The 23375-nt window shown below is 49.2% G+C and overlaps 1 protein-coding gene across 2 annotated transcripts in view; it reads left to right on the top strand.

Annotated features, from left to right (window-relative positions):
* Window positions 1-23375, top strand: part of arhgef28a (Rho guanine nucleotide exchange factor (GEF) 28a) — a 571388-nt gene that overhangs the window by 154305 nt on the left and 393708 nt on the right. For both annotated transcript variants that reach the window (XM_038805467.1, XM_038805468.1), the window contains exons 5-6: window positions 4434-4617; window positions 9899-10088. In XM_038805467.1, coding sequence (XP_038661395.1) covers window positions 4434-4617; window positions 9899-10088 — 374 coding nt within the window. The remainder of the gene's footprint in view (window positions 1-4433; window positions 4618-9898; window positions 10089-23375) is intronic.

Consider the following 23375-nt stretch of genomic DNA (forward strand, 5'->3'; position numbering starts at 1 on the left):
GCATGGTAGGTGCTAAATTGCCCCCTCGTGTCCAAAAGGTTAGATGCAGTTACTGGGTTATGGGGATAGGATGGAGGCGTGGGCTTAAGAAGGGTGTTCCTTCCAAGGGCTGGTGCAGACTCGATGGGCCAAGTGGCTTTCTTCTGCACTATAGATTCTATGATCTTTGATCTATATGGAGACCAAAACTACACACACTATTCCAGATGTGGCTTCACTAAAGTTCTGTCCAATTAGAACATAGAACATAGAACAGTACAGCACAGAACAGGCCCTTCGGCCCTCGATGTTGTGCCGAACAATGATCACCCTACTTAAACCCACGTAACCCGTATACCCGTAACCCAACAATCCCCCCATTAACCTTACACTACGGGTAATTTAGCATGGCCAATCCACCTAACCCGCACATCTTTGGACTGTGGGAGGAAACCGGAGCACCCGGAGGAAACCCACGCACACACGGGGAGGACGTGCAGACTCCACACAGACAGTGACCCAGCCGGAATTGTAGCAGGAGATCTTTATTCCTGTACTCCAATTCTTTTGCAATAAAGGCCATTGTGCCATTTGCCTTCCTAATTGGTTGCTGTATCTGCGGGCTACCTTTCTGTATCCTTATATGAGCACACCCAGGTGTCTCTGAACATCAACATTTACATGTTTCACACCTTTAAAAAAACATACTTCAGCAAAGCAGTTGGTGCAGGCTGTGAGATCATTTTTGAAGTCACTTAATTAGTGTATATTAATTATACAGAAATCACTTGTCTCTTTATGTCCGAACATTATCCCATGTAGTGAATTTTTGGGCCTTGTCCAGAGCAATTGCATAATTCTTTTATTGTTTATTTTTAATTGTGCACTTCAATTACTGCTGATTACTGGCATCTCCAAACTGTTTTTGTTAAAGGTTCACATTATTTTGTTGGAATAATTAGAGTGAATGTTTTTCAGTACTTTGTCATTCATGTGCAATTACATTCAAAGGTATAATGAATGCGTGCATCAAGTATGTATTAGCCCAGATTTTGCTAACTCTACTGCACAAAAATAAGGCAGGATTATGTGGAAATGGATGATATTCTGTACTCCCACACCTCCCCCAAAAACAGTGCTGAGATTGTGCTCCTGTGTGTTTTCTGGTTGTTGGGCTCAGTAGTTGTTTTAAAAAGTATTTAATTTGTTCATGGGATGTGGGCGTTACAGGTTGTGCCAGCATTTATTGCCCATCCCTAATTGCCCTTGAGGGGGCAGTTAAGAGTCAACCACATTGCTGTGGAGCTGGAGTTGCATGTCGGCCAGACCAGGTCAGGACGGCAGATTTCCTTCCCAAAAGGACATTAGTGAACCAGATGGGCTTTACGACAATCGTTTCATTGTCATCATGAGGCCTTTAATTACGGTTTTTTATTTAATTCAAATTTCACCATCTGCACTGGCGGGATTTGAACCTGGGTCCCCAGAGCATTACTCTAGGTCTCTGGTTTACTAGTCCAGTGACAATACCACTACACCACTGCCTCTTGCTATGTCCATCATTTCATTCTCCTAATAATTTGGAATTGCCAGTTCTGACCATCGTTTTCCTATGCCGGACACCTGACTAAGTCTGCCCTGTGAAACGGGCATTAAGATTTGCTGAGTGTCAGTAAGTATTTGGAAGGACTTGGACTAAACACAGCAACAGAAAAGCAAATGCATTTTAGCTATTTTCTTTATTTTGTTTCTTGTTGGAACGCAGATTCTCATGAGTTATTGCGCCAACTATAGTCAATTATATTTCACCCCAGCATATTTAACTGCTGTTAAAGGGTTTGGAAGAGGAGAAAAACCTATGGAGGGATTGTTTTTCATTGATCATTTATGCGATGTGTGTATCACTGCGGAGGTTGCCATTTGTTGCCTGTCTCTAATTTCCCTTGAACCAAATGACTTTCTGGCCCATTGCAGAGGTAGTTAAGAGTCCACCCCCATTGCTGTTGGTCTAGAGTCATGTGTAGGCCACAGCAAGTAAAGAATAATAATGAACCAGATGGGTTTTCACAACAATCGATCATATTTGCCATGATCATCATTACTGACATTAGCTCTATGGTAATTTAATGTAAATTCCACCAGCTGCCAGACTGGGTTGATCACCTCAAGAGATTTATTCTGGTGCCTTCAACCACGTCTAGTTGGTATTTTATCTTTGTGTGCGCCCTTTCCGACCAAAGACTAAGGTCTTGAAATTACACTATGGGATATAACTGTCCGAATACTTAATTTGCATGTATAAACTTCAGTACTCCATTCATTTAACAATTGCCCTTTTAGGGCACAGACCAGGAGAAATGTTTCCCCTTGAGGTTTGTGCGACTTTGGAGCTCTGCCTCAGGTGGCAGAGTCATTGAATACTTTTATCCGGGAGGTGAATATGTTCTTGTCAGGCAAGGGAATCAAAGGTTATCAGGAACAGATGGGAATGTGGAATTCAAATAAAAACAGATCAGCCATGAGCAGGCTTGAGGGGCTGAATGGCCTACTCTGATTTTGTACGTTCGTATGCAACATTGAAATGAAAAATTCAGGGTCAAATGTATCATGATTTCTCTGGAGGTCCCATAAATTCTGTTGTAATTTCCCTCTGCATTGATCAAGAATCCAATTATTTCCTGAGCATGTAATCAAGAAAAAGAGACACGGGATGCGATCTTTCCAAAACGGAACAAAGTCTGTTCTTATTTCTGCCTTTCAGCATTTCACTTATACTTTTGGGGTAAAAGGGGGTTACCGGCACTCTGTATTTAGGTTTCAATCTGAGCAGACAAATTAATCTCAAAGCGAGCGCGTTTAGCCGCATGTTTCCCGGCACTTGCAGTGCTGGGAAACACATGGCTATCCAACGTGACTCACTTTGAATAAGGGCCCTGAACGGGGAACGCATGGCCGAGGCCACACACTGCCCCGTTTTTTACAATGGGGAGCGCCGCTCGCTGGAACCCCACATTGTAGAGAGCAATCGGGACAACATTTTTAAATAGCATCCCGATCTCCAGGGCCCCGAAAAGAATCCCCGAATTCCACCCCAAGCTTGAACGCAACATGGACGAGCTGCTGCGCTGCAGCGAGCTGCTTTTCCGGCGCAGTGTGGCCGGAGGCTCCAACCCATGGACTCTTGCATCAGTTCTTTGTCCAGTTTTTACCTCATGCAATTTTTCTGGGTATTTTTAAATGTGGAGAGCTTCATCTGGTAAAGGCAGAAATGTTGAAACGGTATACCAATGTGAGATCTTTTTTTCATTGCATTATCTGTCTCATTTTTTTGAACTTCTACTCGTTTAAACACTAACATGGGCCTCTTGAGATTAATTTGTCTGCTCAGATTGAAACCTAAATACAGAGTGCCGGTAACCCCCTTTTACCCCAAAAGTATAAGTGAAATGCTGAAAGACAGAAATAAGAACAGAAAATGTTTAAAATACACAGCAGGTCAGTTGGCATCTGTAAAAGCAAAAGAAAGGTTGTAATGTTTCAGGTATGTTAACCTTTAATCTGATGAAGGGTATATATAATCTGTCCTTTATCTTTTTATCTTAAAAACTTTCATCCTGAAGATGTTTAAAATTACAGACATTTCCCTTGTGATGTTCTAGGATAAAATTTTCATTAGGCAGCAGAACTGCAGGGAATGCGACCAAATGGGAGTTCTGAAGCCACTTTGCTCTGGTGACAATATAACCTCACATTCTGGGGTCTTGGATATTCTCATGAGAGGGGCAGAAAGCCACAGTGGCTAAAAGTTAAGAATTTTCCTTTTGACCTGTGTTGTTTTGTTGGTTTCTAAAGTAGGAATTGTGGACCATATTATACGGCATGTACACATGCATCAGGCAGTAGTTTCCATTGTCATTCAGGGAGAAGAATTTATCTGATTTTCCTACTGTCACGATGGGTTGGAATTCCTGGTTTAAGCAGTTATTTATAAATGGATAAATAAATAGGAATAACGTTTCAAAGTGAGCTTTAGTTTGAGCAGATAATTGCTTTAGAAGTTGTTATGCGTGTGGGAATACATTCTTGCTGGTTCTGTGTCACGTGGTGTATAGTGACGACAGCATGGGCTTTGGGCAGATCACCATCTTTGATTGTATGAGCAACACCCTTAATTAACCTCTGATGGTGTTTACAAGAATCCAGAGTGTGGACGCTTCCATAACATTTCTCGTTGCGGCAACAAAGAAATATAAGAGAAGCTTATTATAAGGAAATCAGGAAGTACCACAGACTGCAGTCACCAGGCATTGAGATTTGATGTAACTTATCCCCTGTATTTTCATCACTGCCAATTCTGAAGACTGGCAGTGATCAAAAAGGTGAATGCTTTTTTTTAAACAGTTTTCGAGAAAACTGAACTAATTCTTTACCCTGATTTGTTTTTCTGTTTCTAGACGTAATCCACAGCGAAACCCTGCTGCATGTTTCAGTGAGATTAGGTCTTTATAAATTCTCTCAGTTTCTGTTATGCAAACCTGGTGGTATCCAAGCTGTCATGGTGCCCAATGAGGAAGGAATAACACCTATGGACTTAGCATTGCAGAACAGGATGCATTGCCTTGCTAAATTTTTCAAAGAGTAAGTACCTAATGTGAGATAAGAAAGAATTAAGAATTCATCTTTTATTGTCATAAGTAGGCTTTCATTAACACTGCAATGAAGTTACTGTGAAAAGTCCCTCTTCGCCATATTCCAGCACCTGTTCGGATACACAGAGGGAGAATTCAGAATTCTCAGCTGGTATGGGAATTGAACCCGCGCTGGTGGCCTTGTTCTGCATCACAAACCAGCCGTCTAACTGTGGTAAACCACTATATATGAGAGGATGTATGGTAGGACCTGTACTACAGGTACGTTGGTATTCCCTGCCTGCTGGCTCCGCCCAATAGGCGGAGTATAAATATGTGTGTCCTCCATGCGGCAGCCATTTCGCCAGCTGCTGTGGGAGGCCACACATCTTAGAGCAATAAAGCCTCAGTTGTATCCAACTCAAGTCTTTGTGCAATTGATCGTGCATCAATTTATTGCTCTAAGATCTTCAAAAGATGCACCTCCGTATCAAACCGGATCGCCTGCAGCTGGATCCGCATTCCAGCGACGCCAAAAAGGGCTTTCAACACTAGCTAGCTTGTTTTGAGGCGTACATCAACTCGGCGCCCAGCCCTGTCTCGGAGGCTCAGAAGAAACAGATCCTGTACTCAAGGTTGAGCTCCAGCGTCTTTCCGGTAATCCAGGATGCGCCGAACTAGGCCGAAGCCATGACGCTTCTCAAAGAGAATTACGCTCAGAAGAGGGGTCTCACGGTAGCATGGTGGTTAGCATCAATGCTTCACAGCTCCAGTGGTCCCAGGTTCGATTCCCGGCTGGGTCACTGTCTGTGTGGAGTCTGCACGTCCTCCCCGTGTGTGCGTGGGTTTCCTCCGGGTGCTCCGGTTTCCTCCCACAGTCCAAAGATGTGCGGGTTAGGTGGATTGGCCATGCTAAATTGCCCGTAGTGTAAGGTTAATGGGGGAATTGTTGGGTTACGGGTATACGGGTTACGTGGGTTTAAGTAGGGTGATCATTGCTCGGCACAACATCGAGGGCCGAAGGGCCTGTTCTGTGCTGTACTGTTCTATGTTCTATGTTCTAAGACGAACACGCTCTTCGCCAGGCATGTACTCGCCACTCACTCTCAACTCCCTGGTGAGTCCATAGAAGACCTCTGGCGGGCCCTAATCCCAATCGTGCGGGACTGTGACTGTCAGGCCGTTACGGCCACTGAACATTCAAACCTCCTCATGCGGGATGCGTTTGTTACGGGGTTTGGGTCGGACCTCATACGCCAGCGACTGTTAGAAGGGGCCACGCTCGACCTAGCAGAGACAAAGAAACTAGTGCTCTCTATGACGGTCGTCTCATGCAACATTCAGGCTTACACTCCTAGTTGGCGGCCCACCCCTCCTACGCATCGTGTACCTCATAGACGGCCGCCCCAGCGGGGGCCTTACCCAGCCAATACGCCTGCGAAATTCGGCGGGCCCCTACCACCCCATAATGTGTGCGGCCTCGCGACCCTAAAGGTCGATCTGCCTTCCCTCTTCACAAATCTAACCTCGGATGGCAAACCCGTCGCCACCAGGAGCAGACAGTACAGCACCCAGGACAGGACCTTCATCAGGTCTGAGGTCCAACGGCTGCTTCGGGAAGGCATCATCGAGGCCAGCAAAAGTCCCTGGAGAGCCCAAGTAGTAGTAGTTAAAACTGGGGAGAAACACAGAATGGTCGTGGACTACAGCTAGACCATCAATCAGTACATGCAGCTCGACACGTACCCCCTCCCACGCATATCTGATATGGTCAGTCAGATTGCACAGTACCGGGTCTTCTCAATGGTAGACCTCAAGTCCGCCTACCACCAGCTCCCCATTCGTAAATCGGACCATCCATACACTGCCTTCGAGGCAGACGGCCGCCTCTATCACTTCCTCAGGGTTCCCTTCGGTGTCACCAAAGGGAGATGGACCGAATGGTCGACTGGTACGGTTTTCGGGCCACCTTTCTGTGTCTAGACAACGTCACCATCTGCAGCCATGATCAGCAGGACCATGACGCCAACCGTGCCAAATTTCTCCACACCGCCACTCTCCTAAACTTCACCTACAACAAGGAGAAGTGCGTGTTTAGCATGACCCGCTTAGCCATCCTCGGCTATGTGGTCCAGAACGGAGTTCTGGGGCCCGTTCCCGACCGCATGCGCCCCTCATGGAACTCCCACTGCCCCAAGGCCCTCAAACGCTGCCTGGGGTTCATTTCGTACGATGCTCAGTGGGTCCCAAACTATGCGGACAAGGCCCGCCCACTCATACAGTCAACAGCATTTTCCTCTGACGGCCGAGGCACAACAGGCCTTCGCCCGTTTCAGAGCCGATATCGCTAAGGCCGGGATGTACGCAGTAGACGAGGCACTGCCCTTTCAAGTCGAGAGCGACGCATCAGACGTCGCCCTTACCGCCCTAGCCGCCACGCTCAATCAGGGAGGCAGACCCATGGCATTCTTTTCCCGCACCCTTCATGCCTCAGAAATTCAGCACTCGTCCGTCGAAAAAGAGGCCCAAGCTATTGTTGAAGCTGTGCGGCATTGGAGCCATTACCTGGCCGGCAGGAGATTCACTCTCATCACTGACCAACGGTCGGTAGCCTTCAAGTTCAATAACACATAGTGGGGCAAGATCAAGCATGATAAGATCTTGAGGTGGAGGATCGAGCTCTCCACCTACAATTACGAGATTTTGTATCACCCCGGTAAGCTCAATGAGCCCCCAGATGCCCTATCCCGAGGTACATGTGCCAGCGCACAAGTAGACCGACTCTGGACCCTGCACGATAGCCTTTGTCACCCGGGAGTCACACGGTAGTGCCATTTCATAAAGGCCCGCAATCTGCCCTACTCCGTCGAGGAAGTACGGAAAATCACCAGGGACTGCCAGGTCTCTGCGGAGTGCAAGCTACACTTCTACCGGCCGGATCATGCGCGCCTGGTGAAGGCCTCCCGCCCCTTTAAGCGCCTCAGTGTGGATTTCAAAGGGCCCCAACCCTCCACCGAATGTAACACGTATTTTCTCAGTTAGTCGATGAGTACTCCAGATTTCCCTTCGCCAACCCATGCCCCGATATGACGTCTGCCACCGTCATCAAAGCCCTCAACATGATCTTCGCTCTGTTCAGTTTCCCCGCCTACATCCACAGTGACAGGGGATCCTCCTTCGTGAGTGATGAGCTGCGTCAGTTCTTGCTCAGCAGGGGTTTCGCCTCCAGCAGAACGACAAGCTACAACCCCCGGGGAAATGGGCAGGTAGCGAGGGAGAACGGGACGCTATGGAGGGCCGTCCAACTGGCCCTACGGTCCAGGAACCTCCCGGCCTCCTGCTGGCAGGAGGTCCTCCCTGATGCACTACACTCCATTCGGTCACTACTGTGCACTGCCACCAACAATACACCCCATGAACGTCTTTTTGCCTTCCCCAGGAAGTCCAGATCCGGGGTGTCGCTCCCAACTTGGCTCGCAGCTCCAGGACCCGTCCTGCTCCGTAGGTACGTCCGACTCCACAAGGCAGACCCGTTGGTGGAGAGGGTGCAATTGCTGCACGCAAACCCCCAGTATGCCTACGTGGCGTACCCCGACGGCCGCCAGGATACTGTCTCCCTCAGGGACCTGGCACCAGCAGGTTCCACACACACACACACCCCCGGCCCGGCGCCACCTTCCCCTCACCTGGCGCTCTCAGCAGCAACCCTCCCAGAATCATCCGTCCTGCCCCTGCCCACGGCCGAGGATAAAGAGGATTTCGGCACGCTCCCGGAGTCACCGGATATCAGACCAGCATCGGCATCGCTGCCACTACTATGTCGCTCCCAGCGGAACATCAAGGCCCCGGACCGGTTAAACCTCTAACGGGTCCACTGGACTTCAAAAGACACTTCTTTTTTCTCTCTATCGAATATTGTAAATGTAAAAACCATTTGTTGTATATAGTTCTCCACCACCCCCGCCGGACTCAATTTTAACAGGGGGTGAATGTGGTAAACCACTGTTGCACCTCTATTAGAGGATGTATGGTAGGACCTGTACTACAGGTACGTTGGTAGTCCCTGAGTATAAATATGTGTGTCCTCCATGCTGCAGCCATTTCGCCAGCTGCTGTGGGAGGCCACACATCTTAGAGCAATAAAGCCTCAGTTGTATCCAACTCAAGTCTTTGTGCAATTGATCGTGCATCACTAACCCACTGAGCTAAACCAGCCCCTCATAGGCCTGTTTTCCAGTTCTTATGTTACAGCATTTATTTTTAACCTCACCACTACAAATATGGTTTGATTCTGATAATTGCCCAATTAAGTGTATAATGTCTGAAATATAGAATGAAGTGTAAATAAGGTTACAAGTGGAAATCTATATCTATGGATACCCATAACAGCTGGCAGCTGTTCCACTAAACTTGTCAATGATGGAGCGGCAAATGGAGGAGGATGCAATGGAAAAACATGCGAAAAAAGCTGCAGAGAGGTTTGAAAGCATGAGGTAGAAAATGTGGGACTGTCACCTGACCGGTCAAACTTAAACAGGATCCAATGGAATTTTCCCTCCCAAAAGACTGTGGATATGGCGTCAATTGAAGCTTTCAAGACTGAAATTGATAGATTTTTGTGAGGTAACCATATTAAAGGGTATGGAACAAAGCCTGGTGAGGAAGGGGTGTAGGATGGCTGGGCTATAGATTAGTTGTCATTTAAATGAATGGTAGATGCAGTCTCAAGGGACTGAATGGTCTACACCAGTTCTTATAGAGACCTGACTTAACACAGTGCTTCATCTCCCTCCATGTACCACCACCTCAGCCAGCAATTTGTTCAAATCATTTCTGAAAATGTCATGCCTTTTATCGTAGCATTTGCAACATCTGCCTCAAACAAAAATAACGATTAATAAATAAATGAATATAACCAAAATGATAGTCTGTTGATTGCAGTGTGCTGTATTTCTGAAAATTTTTGTGGGTATCAACCATGGGATAGCAGTAGCACTCTTACCACCCCAGAGATTAGAGCACATCCGATCAGCTGAATCCGAGTCCCTGGCGCTGTGAGGCACTGTGTCGTCCCCTCTGTTTATGAGACCTTGCTCTGCACAAATTGACAATACTGCATGTCCTTACATTATATCAGTGACAACACCTTAAAAGTACGCACTGACTATGAAGCTCTTTTGGGGTTCTTCTTCAGTTTTGAATTGTTTGAGATAATTATCAAATACATTTGAAAGATGTTATGACATAGGGATACATTGAAATTCACTTTGTTCCTGTTTTTTTCTGTTTAGTATTGAGAATTCCCAAGTCACTCCCTCAGTTAGAATCTCTAAGATTTATGGTGATAGCCACGTACTACAGAAATGTGTTAATGGACCAAGCACTTTCATATTAACCATGGAAAACAAGATGAGGCACTCGCTGGAGTCAGATATTCTACTTCTGCAGAGATATATACAGGATGCTAACTTGGAAAATGTGGTAAGTTGAAAACATCTTGCTACAATTTAAATCTGTTACCAATATAAAAGGGAGCATAAGTATGAGGCGGGATTCTGGCATAATCGGCGGGGCGGGCAACTCCAGTGGGAAGGAGTGGCGTGAACCACTCCGGCGTTGGGCCGCCCCAAAGATGCGGAATCCTCCGCACCTTCAGGGGCTAGACCCGCCCCAGAGTGGTTTGCGCCCCGCTGGCCCGCGGGGATGGGGCTTGGCGCCATGCCAACCGGTGTCGAAGGGCCTCCGCCGGCCGGCGCGAGTTGGCGCATGCGCGGGAGCACCAGCGTGTGCTGCCGTCATCCCGGCGCATGCACAGGAGGGTATGTCTCCGCATCGGCCATCGCGGAGGACCACATCGGTCGATGCGGACGAATAGTGTGCCTCCACGGCACAGGCCCGCCCGCAGATCGGTGGGCTCTGATCGCGGGCCAGGCTATTGTGAGGGCACTTCCCAGGGCCAGATCCCCTTTCGAGAACCCCGGAGGATGCCCGCGTCGCCAGGTCCCGTCGGTAAGGACCTACTCCAATTTACGCCTGTGGGACTGGCAAAAAACGGGCGGGATTTCGGCCCATCGCGGGCCGGAGAATTCGGGCAGCCCCGGGGCCCATTGAGTCGCGCCGGGCCCCGCCATTCTCCGAGGCGGGCGGCGTGATTCACGCCGGGGCGATTTTTGGGGGGTGGGGAATTTGGAGGATGGCGGGGGCGGGATTCACGCCGACCCGCGGCAATTCTCCGAGCCGGCGGGCGGTTGGAGAATCCCGCCCACGGTATCTCCTGAATATTGGCAGACATTTACAAGCGTTGCTCAATATACGTTTTTCTATCTGGATTTAGAGAGTAATAAGGAAGGAAAAAGTAGAGAATGAAAGAAAGCTAGCCAGGAACATAAAATCAAATAGAAAGAGTTTAGAAGGAAAGGAGTATTATGTGATCATTGATCATAGAGGGAATTCTTCATGCAGGACAAGGAAATTGCGGATGAATCAAACAGATATTTTGGGAGGAATTCTTCCAAAAAATGACTAACTGTAATTTGGGGGTGAAAATCGGTGTGTATCGCACCGGCTGTTCCAACACAAATCCAATTGCTATCTTCTCGCACTTATAGTCATTATTGTTTTGGAGCTAGTGGTGATTTGTGCCAATAATGAGATGTGCGGGACCCTAAGGTGTTGGCAAGTCTGGATTCTGAGAAATCGGGGATCCATTTTAAAGGATGCCCAATCTCTGAGTAACTCCTCAGACCATCCCACCCTCCCCCGCACGTTGCCTGAGAAAAGCCTTCCCCAGATGAGTAACACCGCACTAAATTGTCAGCAAATTCCCCGCCCCCTATGGCTCATGCCCTCAGGTCCTTCCCCTTGGCAGTGCCCTGCGGGCTACAATGGCCTCCGAGCGTGATCATCATAACTGCTTTCTGTTTGTGGAGACCAGTAGTGATTTGTGCCGGCTTCACATTGCACTGGCAGGTGGGAAAATTGTAGAAGCTTGGAAAATGGGGGGAAAGTGGGATTAGGCTATTGAACTGGATGATGAGCATGATCTTAACGAATAGTGCAGGGCGTTCAAAGGACAAAATGGCCTCCTTCTGCTCCGACTTTCTGTGTTTCTATGTAAAGCCAATTCTGCCATTTAAATGGATTTTTAATATATTCACCTGGCTCATACCCAATGAAGATGTGAACCAGGTTATGTCTGCTGGGAAGGCCCATGCTCTGTTTGGCACCTGGCGCAAATCCCATTTCAAGGCTCTCCTGTAATTTTTCTGATGCAATGGGGCCAGAAAATTGCCCCCTTTGTGTCTGTCTTCACTGTAGAGGATACAAATGACATCCCAGAAATAATTGTGAATCAGGAGGTGAAAGTGAGAGAGGAACCTAAAACAATTACAATCAACAGAGAAGGAATACTGACAAAATCATTGGAACAGAAACTGACACGATCCCAGGTCCTGATGAACTTCTACGATCTTAAAAGAAGTGTCTGCTGAGATGATTTCACTTTTCTAAAATTCCCTACATTCTGGAAAGGTCCTATCAGATTGTAAATTAGTGAATATAATTTCTCTAGTCAAGAAAGGAAGGAGACAGAAAGCAGGAAACTACAAGCCAGTTAGCTTCACATATGTCACAGAGAAAATTCTGGAATCTATTTTTGAAGTTATAGCGAGGCACTTAGAAAATCTTAATGCAATTGGGCAGAATCCAACGTGGCTTTGTGAAAGGGAAATCATGTTTGACAAATTCATTGGAGTTCTTTAAGGATCCATAAACCAAGTAGGTAAAGGGGATCCTGTGGATGTAGTGCACTTAGATTTGCAGAAAGCATTTGAGAAGATGCCAGATCGAAGGTTACTATACAAAATAAGAGTTCAGGGTGTAGGGGTGATGTATTAGTCAGGATAAAAGATTGGTTAGCTAACAGGGAACAGAGCAGGCATAGAAAGTGTCATTTTGAAGGTTGGCAAGATATAATGAGCAGCGTGCCAAAGTGATTAGTGTTAGGGCTTCAACTATTTGCAATTTTTAATGAATTGGATGAAAGGACCGAATATGTGGTTGCTAAGTTTGCTGATGACTAAAAAGATAGATAGGACAGTAAGATGTAAGAGGACATGAGTCTGCAAAAGGATATAGATAGGTGAAGTGAATGGGCAAAATTTGGCAGCTGGAATATAACTGGGGCGATTCTCCGATATGGAGGCCAAGTGTTCCCGCCGTCGTGAACGCCGTCGCATTTCACGACGGCGCGACCAGGGCCCGGGCACAACCTATTTTGGCCACATGGCGCTGGAGCAGTTCACGCCGCTCCAGCCTCCTTACACGGCACCAAATGGGTGCCGCGCCAACCCGCGCATGCGCAGTTGAGCCAGCTCAATCCTGCGCATGCGCAGTTGGGCCGTGCCATCCTGCACATGCGTGGGGAACTTCTTACTTGCGCCAGCCCCGACCAACATGGGGTCGGTGTTCAGGGCCGGCCACGCCAGAAAGTAGGGCCGGAGCGGGGAGAGACCGGCCCGCCGATTGGTGGGCCCCGATAGCGTGCCAGACCCCAGTGAAGGAGCCCGCCCCCCCGGGCATTCCCGCAGAGTTCCTGCTGGCAGCGACCAGGGGTGAAAGGCGCCGGCAGGTCTCTGTCGTATCGGGGCAGCCGCTCGGCAGAATCGGCGTCCCCGTCAATTCCTGCAGCCCGCGGCCGGCACCGCGCCAAATGCGCCGGCGCAAATGGAGCCGATTTTCCGCACCTCGGAGAATCGCTCGCCGGCGTTGTGGCGCGGTTGCGGCGATTCTCTGGCCCGGCGCGGGGCTCGGAGAATAGCCCCCAACATGTCCAAAATGTGAACTTGTCCACTTTGGAAGAATAAAAATACAGCATATTATTGAAATGGGGCGAGATTGCACAACTCTGTGGTACAGAGGGATCTGCATACTGTGGTGCATGAATCACAAGACGTATTAGGAAGGCAAATTGAATGTGGTCATTTATGCAACGTAATGGAATCTAGAAATGGGATGTTTTTTTAAAATGTTTTTATTCTCCATTTTCACGTTTTCGTCCAAAATTCACCCCCCCACCCATAAACAGTAAACGGTAACAAATACAAAATCAATCCCCTTAACAATAACAACAATCACATCCTCCCACCACCCCAAACAACAGGCCACCTGTCAATATATGCATCCAATAAAACAAACCCTCCCACGGTGGAAACAAAAAACAAAGAAGAAAAAGGAGTCCGGGACCGCCCATGGTCACCATAGAGTCCACTCACCCCCCCCCCCCCCCCCCTCCCCCTCCCCTCCAACTCCTCCCGCCCACTGCCTCTTGTAAAACTCCTCCCCCAACTACGGTTCCTTCCCCCCCCCCCACTTTCCACCCAGGCTCGACCACTCGGACCCTGTTCTGCCAGGCTCCGATGGCCGCAGCCCCTCCCCCCACCTCACTCCTGTTCACTGGTCAGTTTAAACCGGCCAGCACGGAGGCCCCCACCCAGGTCCCTTTCCCCCTTGCCCGGCCGTAGGAAAGCCCAGAAATCCCCTTTTAGCACACAAACCCCGCATATCCACCTGCACCCCAAAGAGCCCTCACTTCGAGTGAAAGTCCCATCACTTCCCTTGTCCAAATATATACAACATTGGCTCCTTTAGCCCATACACCCGCACGCAATGAAACAAAAAAGAAGAAACAAAAAAGAAGAAAATACAGTCATGAGGTTACATCGGCACATGGCCATTTCTCAATTTCTCAGTTCTGCCACCGTCCTTCTGCCTTCGCAAACTCCTCCGCTGCTTCCGCCGTTCCAAAATAAAAGTCATTGAGCTTATAAGTCATCCTCAGCTTCGCTGGATATACAATGCCACACTGCACCTTGCTAATGTACAGTGCCCTCTTCACACGGTTGAAAGCAGCCCACCTCCTCGCCAGCTCCACCGTAAAGTCCTGGTATACACGTATACCAGCTCCAGCCCGCTGCACCACCCGCTTCTGCTTGGCCCAGCACAGGACCTTCTCCTTCACGCTGTACCTACGGAAACACAGAGTGACTACCCTTGGCGGCTAATTCGCCTTTGGTACAGGCCTCCACGACCGATGAGCCCGATCCAGTTCATATCGGGAGGGATCCTCCCCCTCTCCCAATAGTTTTGCCAGCATAGCGGCAAAATACTCCGTCGGCCTCGGCCCTTCAACTCCTTCGGGCAGCCCTACAATCCTCAAATTCTGTCGCCTGGATCTGTTTTCCAGGTCTTCCATTTTTCCTCGCAGATCCTTGTTCACTTCCAGCACCTTCCGCATCTCCTTCCCCATTGAGGTAAGTTGATCACCATGCTGCAACACCGTTTCCTCCACTTCCTTCAGCGCCTCCCCTTGCGGCCACACCTTCGCCACCGCCGTCGTCACCGGGGAAATCGCCTCCTCCACCAGCACACTCAAAACCTCCCTCATCTCCTTCCTCATCGCCTCCAGGTGTTTTGTAAACTGCCTTTCGAGTTCTGCAGCTATCACCTTGGTTATCTCTTCAGCTGTAAGCAATGTGGCCTCCCCTGGTGCTCCAGCGTCCTTTTTCCTTGGTGACCCCGTGGTGACCTCTCCATTCCCCGATGGGCCCTCAGCTGTTCTTTTACTGGCCGTTTTCTTGCTGATCCTGGACATCTTCTGCTGCTGTGCCTCCTCTGCGCCTTCTCCGTGCCTCCTCTGCGCCTTCTCCGTGCCTTCTCCCTGCCTTTAACGCCTCCGTGGACCCTGGGACCGGGATTAAAGCCCCGAAAATGCCGTTCCCAAACGGGAGTCCTCCGTTGCGCGGCTGCCTCCCACCCGCCGTCACCAGAAGTCTAGAAATGGGATGTTATGCCACAGTTGTACAGGGCATTGGCGAGACTGCATCTAGAGCATTGTGTATAGTTTTGAACATAATTGTGTTGGAATAAATTCAGAGAAGGTTTTACTCGGCTGATTGTTGGGATGAGTGGATTACCTTTTGAGGAAAGGTTTGACAGGTTGGGCCTCAAATTATTGGAGTTCAGAAGCTTGAGAGGTAATCTTATAGGATACTGCGGGGACTTGACAGGGCAGATGCTGAAAAAATGTTTCCCTTGAGGGAGAGTTTAGAATTAATGGACACATTTTAGAAAAAGAGTTTTCCCATTTAAAATGGAGATGAGGAGAATATTGTTTCTGAGGGACACGAGTCTGTGGAACTCTGTTGCCCACAAAGGGGTGGAAGCAGAGCCAATAAATATTTTTAAGGCGGCGTTGGATAGATTCTTGACTAGTAGAGAACTGGTGGAGCTAGCTCAAGGAGACGAATGGCCTATTCCTGCTAGTTCTTGTGGATTGGATTGGATTGGATTTGTTTATTGTCACGGGTACCAAGGTACAATGAAAAGTATTTTTCTACCAGCAGCTCAGTAAATCATTAAGTACATGAAAAGAAAAGGAAATAAAAGAAAATACATAATAGGACAACACAAGGTACGCAATGTAACTAGATAACACTTGCATCGGGTGAAGCACACAGGGGTATAGTGTTAATCAGATCAGTCCATAAGAGGGTCATTTAGGAGTCTGTTAACAGCGGGGAAGATACTGTTTTTGAGTCTGTTCCTGCGTGTTCTCAGACTTTTGTATCTCGCCCAATGGAAGAAGTTGGAAGAGTGAGTAAGCTGGGTGGGAGGGATCCTTGATTATGCTGCCTGCTTTCTCCAGGCAGCGGGAGGTGTAGATGGAGTCAATGGATGGGAGGCAGGTTCGTGTGATGGACTGGACTGTCGTCACGACTCTCTGAAGTTTCTTACAGTCTTGGGCTGAGCAGTTGCCATACCAGGCTGTGATGCAGCCAGATAGGATGCTTTCTATAGTGCATCTGTAAAAGTTGGTAAGAGTTAATGTGGACATGCCAAATTTCCTTAGTTTCCTGAGGAAGTATAGGCGCTATTGTGCTTTCTTGGTGGTAGCGTCAACTTGGGTGGACCAGGTCAGATTTTTGGAGATGTGAACCCCTAGGAATTTGAAACTGCTAACCATCTCCACCTCGGCCCCATTGATGCTGACAGGGGTGTGTACAGTACTTTGCTTTCTGAATTCAATGACCAGCTCTGTAGTTTTGCTGGCATTGAGGAATAGATTGTTGTCGCTGCACCACTCCACTAGGCTCTCAATCTCCCTCCTGTATTCTGACTCGTCGTTATTTGTGATCTGGCCCACTATGGTCGTGTCGTCAGCGAACTTGTAGATGGAATTGGAACCAAATTTTGCCACGCAGTCGTGTGTGTTCAGGGAGTATAGTAGGGGACTAAGTACGCAGCCTTGCGGGGCCCCGGTATTGAGTACTATTGTGGAGAAGGTGTTGTTTATTCTTACTGATTATGGTCTGTGGGTTAGAACGTCGAGGATCCAGTTGCAGGGTGGGGAGCCAAGAGTGAGGAGTCAGAGTGTTTGTTTATAATAAAGCATAGATTAGTATTTAGACATACGAGTGGTCAGCTTGGTGTGTATATGCTTTGAACACCTCAAGCACAATAGTATTTCAATTTTAAAAAAAAAATCTGAGGCTTTTCCCCAGGATAGAGGGGTCAATTACTAGGGGGCATAGGTTTAAGGTGCGAGGGGCAAGTTTAGAGGAGATGTACGAGGCAAGTTTTTTTACACAGAGGGTAGTGGAGGCCTGGAACTCGCTGCCGGAGGAGGTGGTGGAAGCAGGGACGATAGTGACATTTAAGGGGCATCTTGACAAATACATGAATAGGATGGGAATAGAGGATTACGGACCCAGGAAGTGTAGAAGATTTTAGATTAGACGGGCAGCATGGTTGGCATGGGCTTGGAGGGCCGAAGGGCCTGTTCCTGTGCTGTACTTTTCTTTGTTCTTTATGTATTGCAAATAGAATTTGCTGAAAATAGTTTAGAATGATACATCACAGAAGGAGGCCATTTGGCCCATTATGCCTTTGCCAGCTCTTTGATTAAAAGGTGCACGAAGGGCAGCATGGTGGTGCAGTGGTTAGCATTGCTGCCTCAAGGCGTCGAGGCTCCAGGTTCAATCCCGGATCTGGGTCACTGTCCGTGTGGATTTTGCATGTTCTCCCTGTGTTTGCGTGGGTTTCGCCTCCACACCCAAAGATGTGCAGAGTAGGTAGATTGATCACGCTAAATTGCCCCTTAATTGGAAAAAATTAATTGGGTACTCTAAATTTATTTTAAAAAAGATACATGAATTTTTAAAGCAGAAAAGAAAATCTGGTATACTTGATTCTTTTATGTCAGCCTCTTTCACTTAGTTCTTGCAGAGGGATAAACCAACTGTGGCTAATGAAGGAAACTAAGGAGTTTAGTAAGTTGAAAGAAAAAGCATATAAGAGGCAAAATTCAGTGATAGCCCTGGAGATTGGGATGAATTCAGAATCCAGTAAAGGAGGCCTAAAAAGAAAATAAAGAGGGAGAAAATAAACTACTCGGACAAACTAGCGAGAAACTTAAAAACTGACAATAATAGCTTTTTTAAATTCACGAGTGGGTATAAGCATTGTGGTTAGCATCAAAGCAGGGTTCTTGAGATGCATTCACGTGTGAAAGGAAAGATAATTAATAAATCTACCAAGCAGCTGTGTCTGAACCATGAAACTATCAATCGCGGGCTAGAAAGGTTTTACTCTGTGAAACTGAATGGTGGATTGGCCATGATAAATTGTCCTTCGTGACCAAAAAGATTAGGAGGGGTTATTGGGTTACGGGGATAGGGTGGAAGTGAGGGCGTAAGTGGGTCGGTGCAGACTCGATGGGCCAAATGGCCTCCTTCTGCACTGTGTTCTATAAAATGGTACTTGGCCTTTGGAAGGCTGTCAGCGGATTTGAAGCTCTTTCAAGTGTTGTGGGATTTCTGGGAAGCCTCTGACACTTGTAACAGCAGATGTTTTAAAGGTTTTTGACTGAGGGAGTAGATTTTAAGAATGGGAAAGTGTCCTGAATTGGTTCTTCACTAAACTGCCTAGACTGTTCTTCAGCTGTCAGGCAGTGCAGTTCAGGGTGAGGAGGCAACATCAGAATTAAAAAAACTCGTGCCAGGAGGATGCTGTTGAACAGAGGGCAGCCTGCGATCACCATGCCAAGGCTGGTCTTCAGATTTCACAGGGTTGGAAGGGATAATCCAAACCAGACCAGACATGGGGCCCCAATCCCAGGAGAGGGGTGAGAGGGAAGGGGCTTGGGTCCCACTTCACCACACACGGCTTCCACTACCAAGTGTGTAGGTGCCAGGGGGAAGTTCACTGTTGGCAATGCCGGGGCGGGAACTGAAAGGGGTGGCTGAAGAGGGAACTGATGGGGACCCGTGGGAGTCAGACGGGGGTAGGGGGGGGCATTGATTTGCATGGTTCAGGAGTGGGCGTTGCTCCTAGCACCAGCGGAGACCACTCTGATTCTCGGCAGACAGGAGGACTTCGGGCGGGATTCTCCCAGCCCCGCGCCGGGCCGGAGAATCCCCGCAATCATGCTACGCCGGCACCCGCGGAGAATTGGCATCGGCGCGTTTGGCGCGGCGCCAGTCGCGGGCCCCTCTACGCTGCCGGGCCACCGATTCTCTGGCCCGGATGGGCCGAGGGGCCGTCCACACCTGGTCGCAGCCGGCAGGGAACTCTGCGCGCAGGATCGGGGGGTGGCCTGTGGGGGGGGGGGGGGGGGGGGCTCCCTGACCCCGGGGGGGCCTCCGGTGGGGCCTGGACCGCGATTGGGTCCACCGATCGGCGGGCCGGCCACTGTAGCTGGGGGCCTCTGCGCGACTGCGCGTACGTGGATCCCGTGGCACACAGTTCGCGCCAGGATCTGCAGCTGGAGCAGCGCGAACTGCTCCAGCACCATGCTGGCCCCCTGTAGGGGCCAGAATTAGACGTCGGAGCGGCCTGTTCACACTGTCGTAAAGCGCGACGGCGTTTACAACAGCGTGGACACTCTGCCGTGGAATTGCAGAACCCCGCCCTTAGTCTCCAGAATGGAGAATCCAGGCCAATATATTGGCATGGATAGGGAATTGGCTAATAAGCAGGAAACAGCGAGTGGGGTAGCTGGGGGGGGGGTTCTTTTTCAGGTCGTTAACCTGTAACTAGTGGGGTTCTAAAAGCATCAGTGCCGGGACCACAACTGTTTACAATATATATCAATGACTTGGAGGAAGGAAGTTAAAGTACTGTAGCCAAATATGCAGACGACACAAAAATAGGTGCAAATACAAGTTGAATGAGGGATCTGAACAGTTTATAATGAGATATATGACAGTTAATTGAGAAAGAAAAAAGTTGGCCAATGGAGTATAATGTGGGAAAATGTGAAGTTGTTCATTTTGGAAGGGAGAACAAATGGTTAAATGGAGAAAAACTGCAGAAAGCTGCAACATGAAGGGACTTGGGGGTAGTTGTGCATTAAGCTGGCACACGGGTGCAGCAGGTAATCAGGAGGGCGAATGGAATGTTGGCCCTTATTTGGTGTATAAGAGTCGAAGTCTTGCTGCAACTCTCCAAGGTACTGGTGAGAGCACATCTGTAATACTGAGAGCAGTTTTGGTCCCCTTAATTAAGGAAAGATATTATTTCATTGGAGGTGGTTCAGAAAAGGTTCAACAGGATGATCCCCGGCATGAAGGGATTGTCTTATGTGCAAAGGTTAAACAGGTTGGGACTCTACTCATTGGAATTTAGAAGAATGAGAGGTGGAGCGTGATTGTCCAGCCTCGTTATGCTGTCGTTCAAGCGAATTAAGGCCGGTGAATAGCAGGAGAGGTCAAAAAGGAGATACGCGGCAGGCACCTAACAGTTTGTGATGCAACCTGCCTGCTCTCGTGGACGACATCGCCACAGCATGGTGAGAAACCAATTATCATCACTTAGGCCCTATTTCCATACAATTATTGAGAACCACCCCATATCCAATGGCCTCCCGTGATTCAGTGGCCTCCCCCAACAAGTGATCACACTGACGCCGTCTAATACTCCTTTAGAAAAACGTGAAACGTGGCAGAGGGCTTCTTTGGGGAGCCAAAGAGGTGAGCAGCGATCTTCTCCAGGGGCACTGAGCTTGCCATCCTTGTGCTCGGCCAGGGGTGGGGACACTCGGCTGGGACGTGGGGAACTCTCCGCAGGGGTGGACCGCTATGAGAGAGTTGGGGGAGGTGCTGGAGGGGCAACCGCGCTTGGCACCACCATGCCAACTCCTGGATAGTATGTACCTGTTTCGGGGGCAACCCTTGTCCCCGCCCGTCTGCCCCGCCGGCCACCCATAACCCCCATCGACTGACGAGGCCTCTGGCCGTGCAGCTGAAGGTCATTGCTTATGGAGAATTGGCAGTCGTGGTTAAGTGAGCATTTCACACAACCCAAGTGAATTCCCATGGGTGGGCAGGCCATGTATCATGTGCAGCTCATTGCCTCGCATCCCAATCATAACTTGATGTCTGAACACTGTGCTTGAAAACTGCAGGAGGCAACATCACACATGCAGCAGTCAACATCCGAACTCTCAAGGGATCGGTCCAAGGCCGGAGGGTGGGTGAGTGTTACGGAGAGGGGGGGATGCCTGGAAAGATGGGCCAAGGGTTCAGAAGTCGGTCTGCATTAAAGTGACAAAGGCATCATACTGGCTTTGCACAAGGGTATTTATTGTATGTAACAATTTCCTACTCTTCTAAATGTCCCTGATCACACACCCGGTGGCCACCGCCACCTCGTCCCAGGCAGCACTGACTGTCCTATGGCTCACCCTCCGGGACCCTCTGGGGGAACAGGACATCCCTTCTGGCCTCCACTGCCTCCAGGAGCCTCCCCAGAACTGCATCCCTGAATCTTGGGACCGGCCTCCTGGGTGTCATTGTTGCGAGCTGGCAGGGGTTGGCTGAGCAAATGCTGCTTGACCTTGTTGGTGGGGGCTGGTGAGCGTGGTTCTGGCAAATCAACTGGCGAGCTTTCATTTGCAGCGAGAAGTTCATGGGGCTTCGTTAAGTGGACGAAATAACATTAAGTAGCATTGCCAGCCTCGCTGGCAGTTCCCGCTCACTACCACACTTAGAATCTTTCCGGAGAGTCGCACCCGTGATCTCATTTAAACATGACATTCTTAAAGGGTTTGACACAGTAAATGCTATGGGGATGTTTCCCCTCATGGGAGAGTCTCGGATCAGAGGGCCTAGTCACAGAATAAAGGGATGCCAATTTAAGACTGAGATGAAGAGGCATTTCTTCTCTCAGAGGATTGTGACTCTTTGGATCTCCTTGCCTCAGAGAGCTGTGGGATCAGAGTCCTTGAGTGCACTAAAGGCTGAGATAAACAGATTCTTGATCAGTAAGGGAATCAAGGGTTACAGGGAAAGTCAGGAAAGTGGACATGAGGAATATTTGATCAACCGTGATCCTATTGAATGGTGGAGCAGGCTTGAGGGGCCAGTGCTCCGAAAGCTAGTGATTTGAAACAAACCTGTTGGACTTTAACCTGGTGTTGGAAGACTTCTTACTGTGCTCACCCCAGTCCAGTGCCGGCATCTCCACATCATGTTCTAAGAATACATTTGTTTAATGGTTAATAATGATTACTGAGTATACTTGCTATGATTAGTTTCAATCCTCAATAAACTAACTTATGAAGAGCTATTCTAGTGTTATCCTACTTATCCAGATTTAAGGGGTCTCATCTCAGGATACCCCCCCCTTCACTATCCTACAACCATCTTGCAATAAAGGCTAGTCTTCCATTTGCCTTTCTAGTTCCTTGCTGTGTCTACATGCTAATTATTCGGGGGCGATTCTTCGCTTCGCAGACCTCGTGCCCGCGCCATCGTGAACGGCGTCGTGTTTCACGACGGCCGAACAGGGCCCGGGCACGACCTATTCTGGCCCACACAGGGGGCTGGCACGGTGCTGGAGCAGTTGGGGCAGCTCAATCGTGAGCATGCGCAGTGGGGCCACGCCATCCTGCGCATGCGCGGGAAATTTCTTACGTGCGCTGGCCCCGACGCAATATGGCGTGGATGTTCAGGGGCCAGCCGCGGCGGAATGTAGGGGAGGGGGGAAGAGGCCAGCCTGCCGATCGGTGGGCCCCGATTGCGGGCCAGACCCCTTCGGAGGCCCCCCCCAGTGAATGAGCCCCGCCCCCAAAAGGCCGACCCCGAGCATTCCCGCCGGCAGTGACCAGGGGTGGATGGCGGCGGCGGGACCCTGTCAAGGCAGAGCGGCCGCTCGGCCCATCCGTTTGCGGCGATTCTCCGAGCGGCCCAGCGCGATTCGCGTGGCGCTGGTTTCGGGGGTGTGGGAGAATCGCGTGAGGGGGTCGGTGCGGCATGGCATGGCATGATTCGCGCGGTGCCCCGGCAATTCACCCACCCGGTGGGGGGGGATGGGGTGGGGGGGCAGTGGAGAATACCGCCCTTCCTGTTTCATGAAATTAGGACACCCAGATTCCTTTATGGAGTTTAATTTGGATAAATGCAAGGTGATGCATTTTGGTAGATCAAATCAAGGCAGGACCTACTCAGTTAATGGTAAGGAGTTGGGGAGAGTTACAGAACAAAGAGATCTAGGGTTACAGGTTCATAGCTCCTTGAAGGTGGAGTCGCAGGTGGACAGGGTGGTGAAGAAGGCATTCAGCATGCTAGGTTTTAGGGTCACCCTATTATAGGAAGGACATTGTTAAACTAGAAAGATTGCAGAAGAGATTTACGAGGATGCTACCAGGACGTGATGGTCTGAGTTATAAGGAGAGGCTGCATAGGCTGGGACTTTTTTCCCTGGAGCATA

Source organism: Scyliorhinus canicula, chromosome 8 (genome assembly GCF_902713615.1).
Source record: "Scyliorhinus canicula chromosome 8, sScyCan1.1, whole genome shotgun sequence".
Taxonomy (NCBI): Eukaryota; Metazoa; Chordata; class Chondrichthyes; order Carcharhiniformes; family Scyliorhinidae; genus Scyliorhinus; species Scyliorhinus canicula.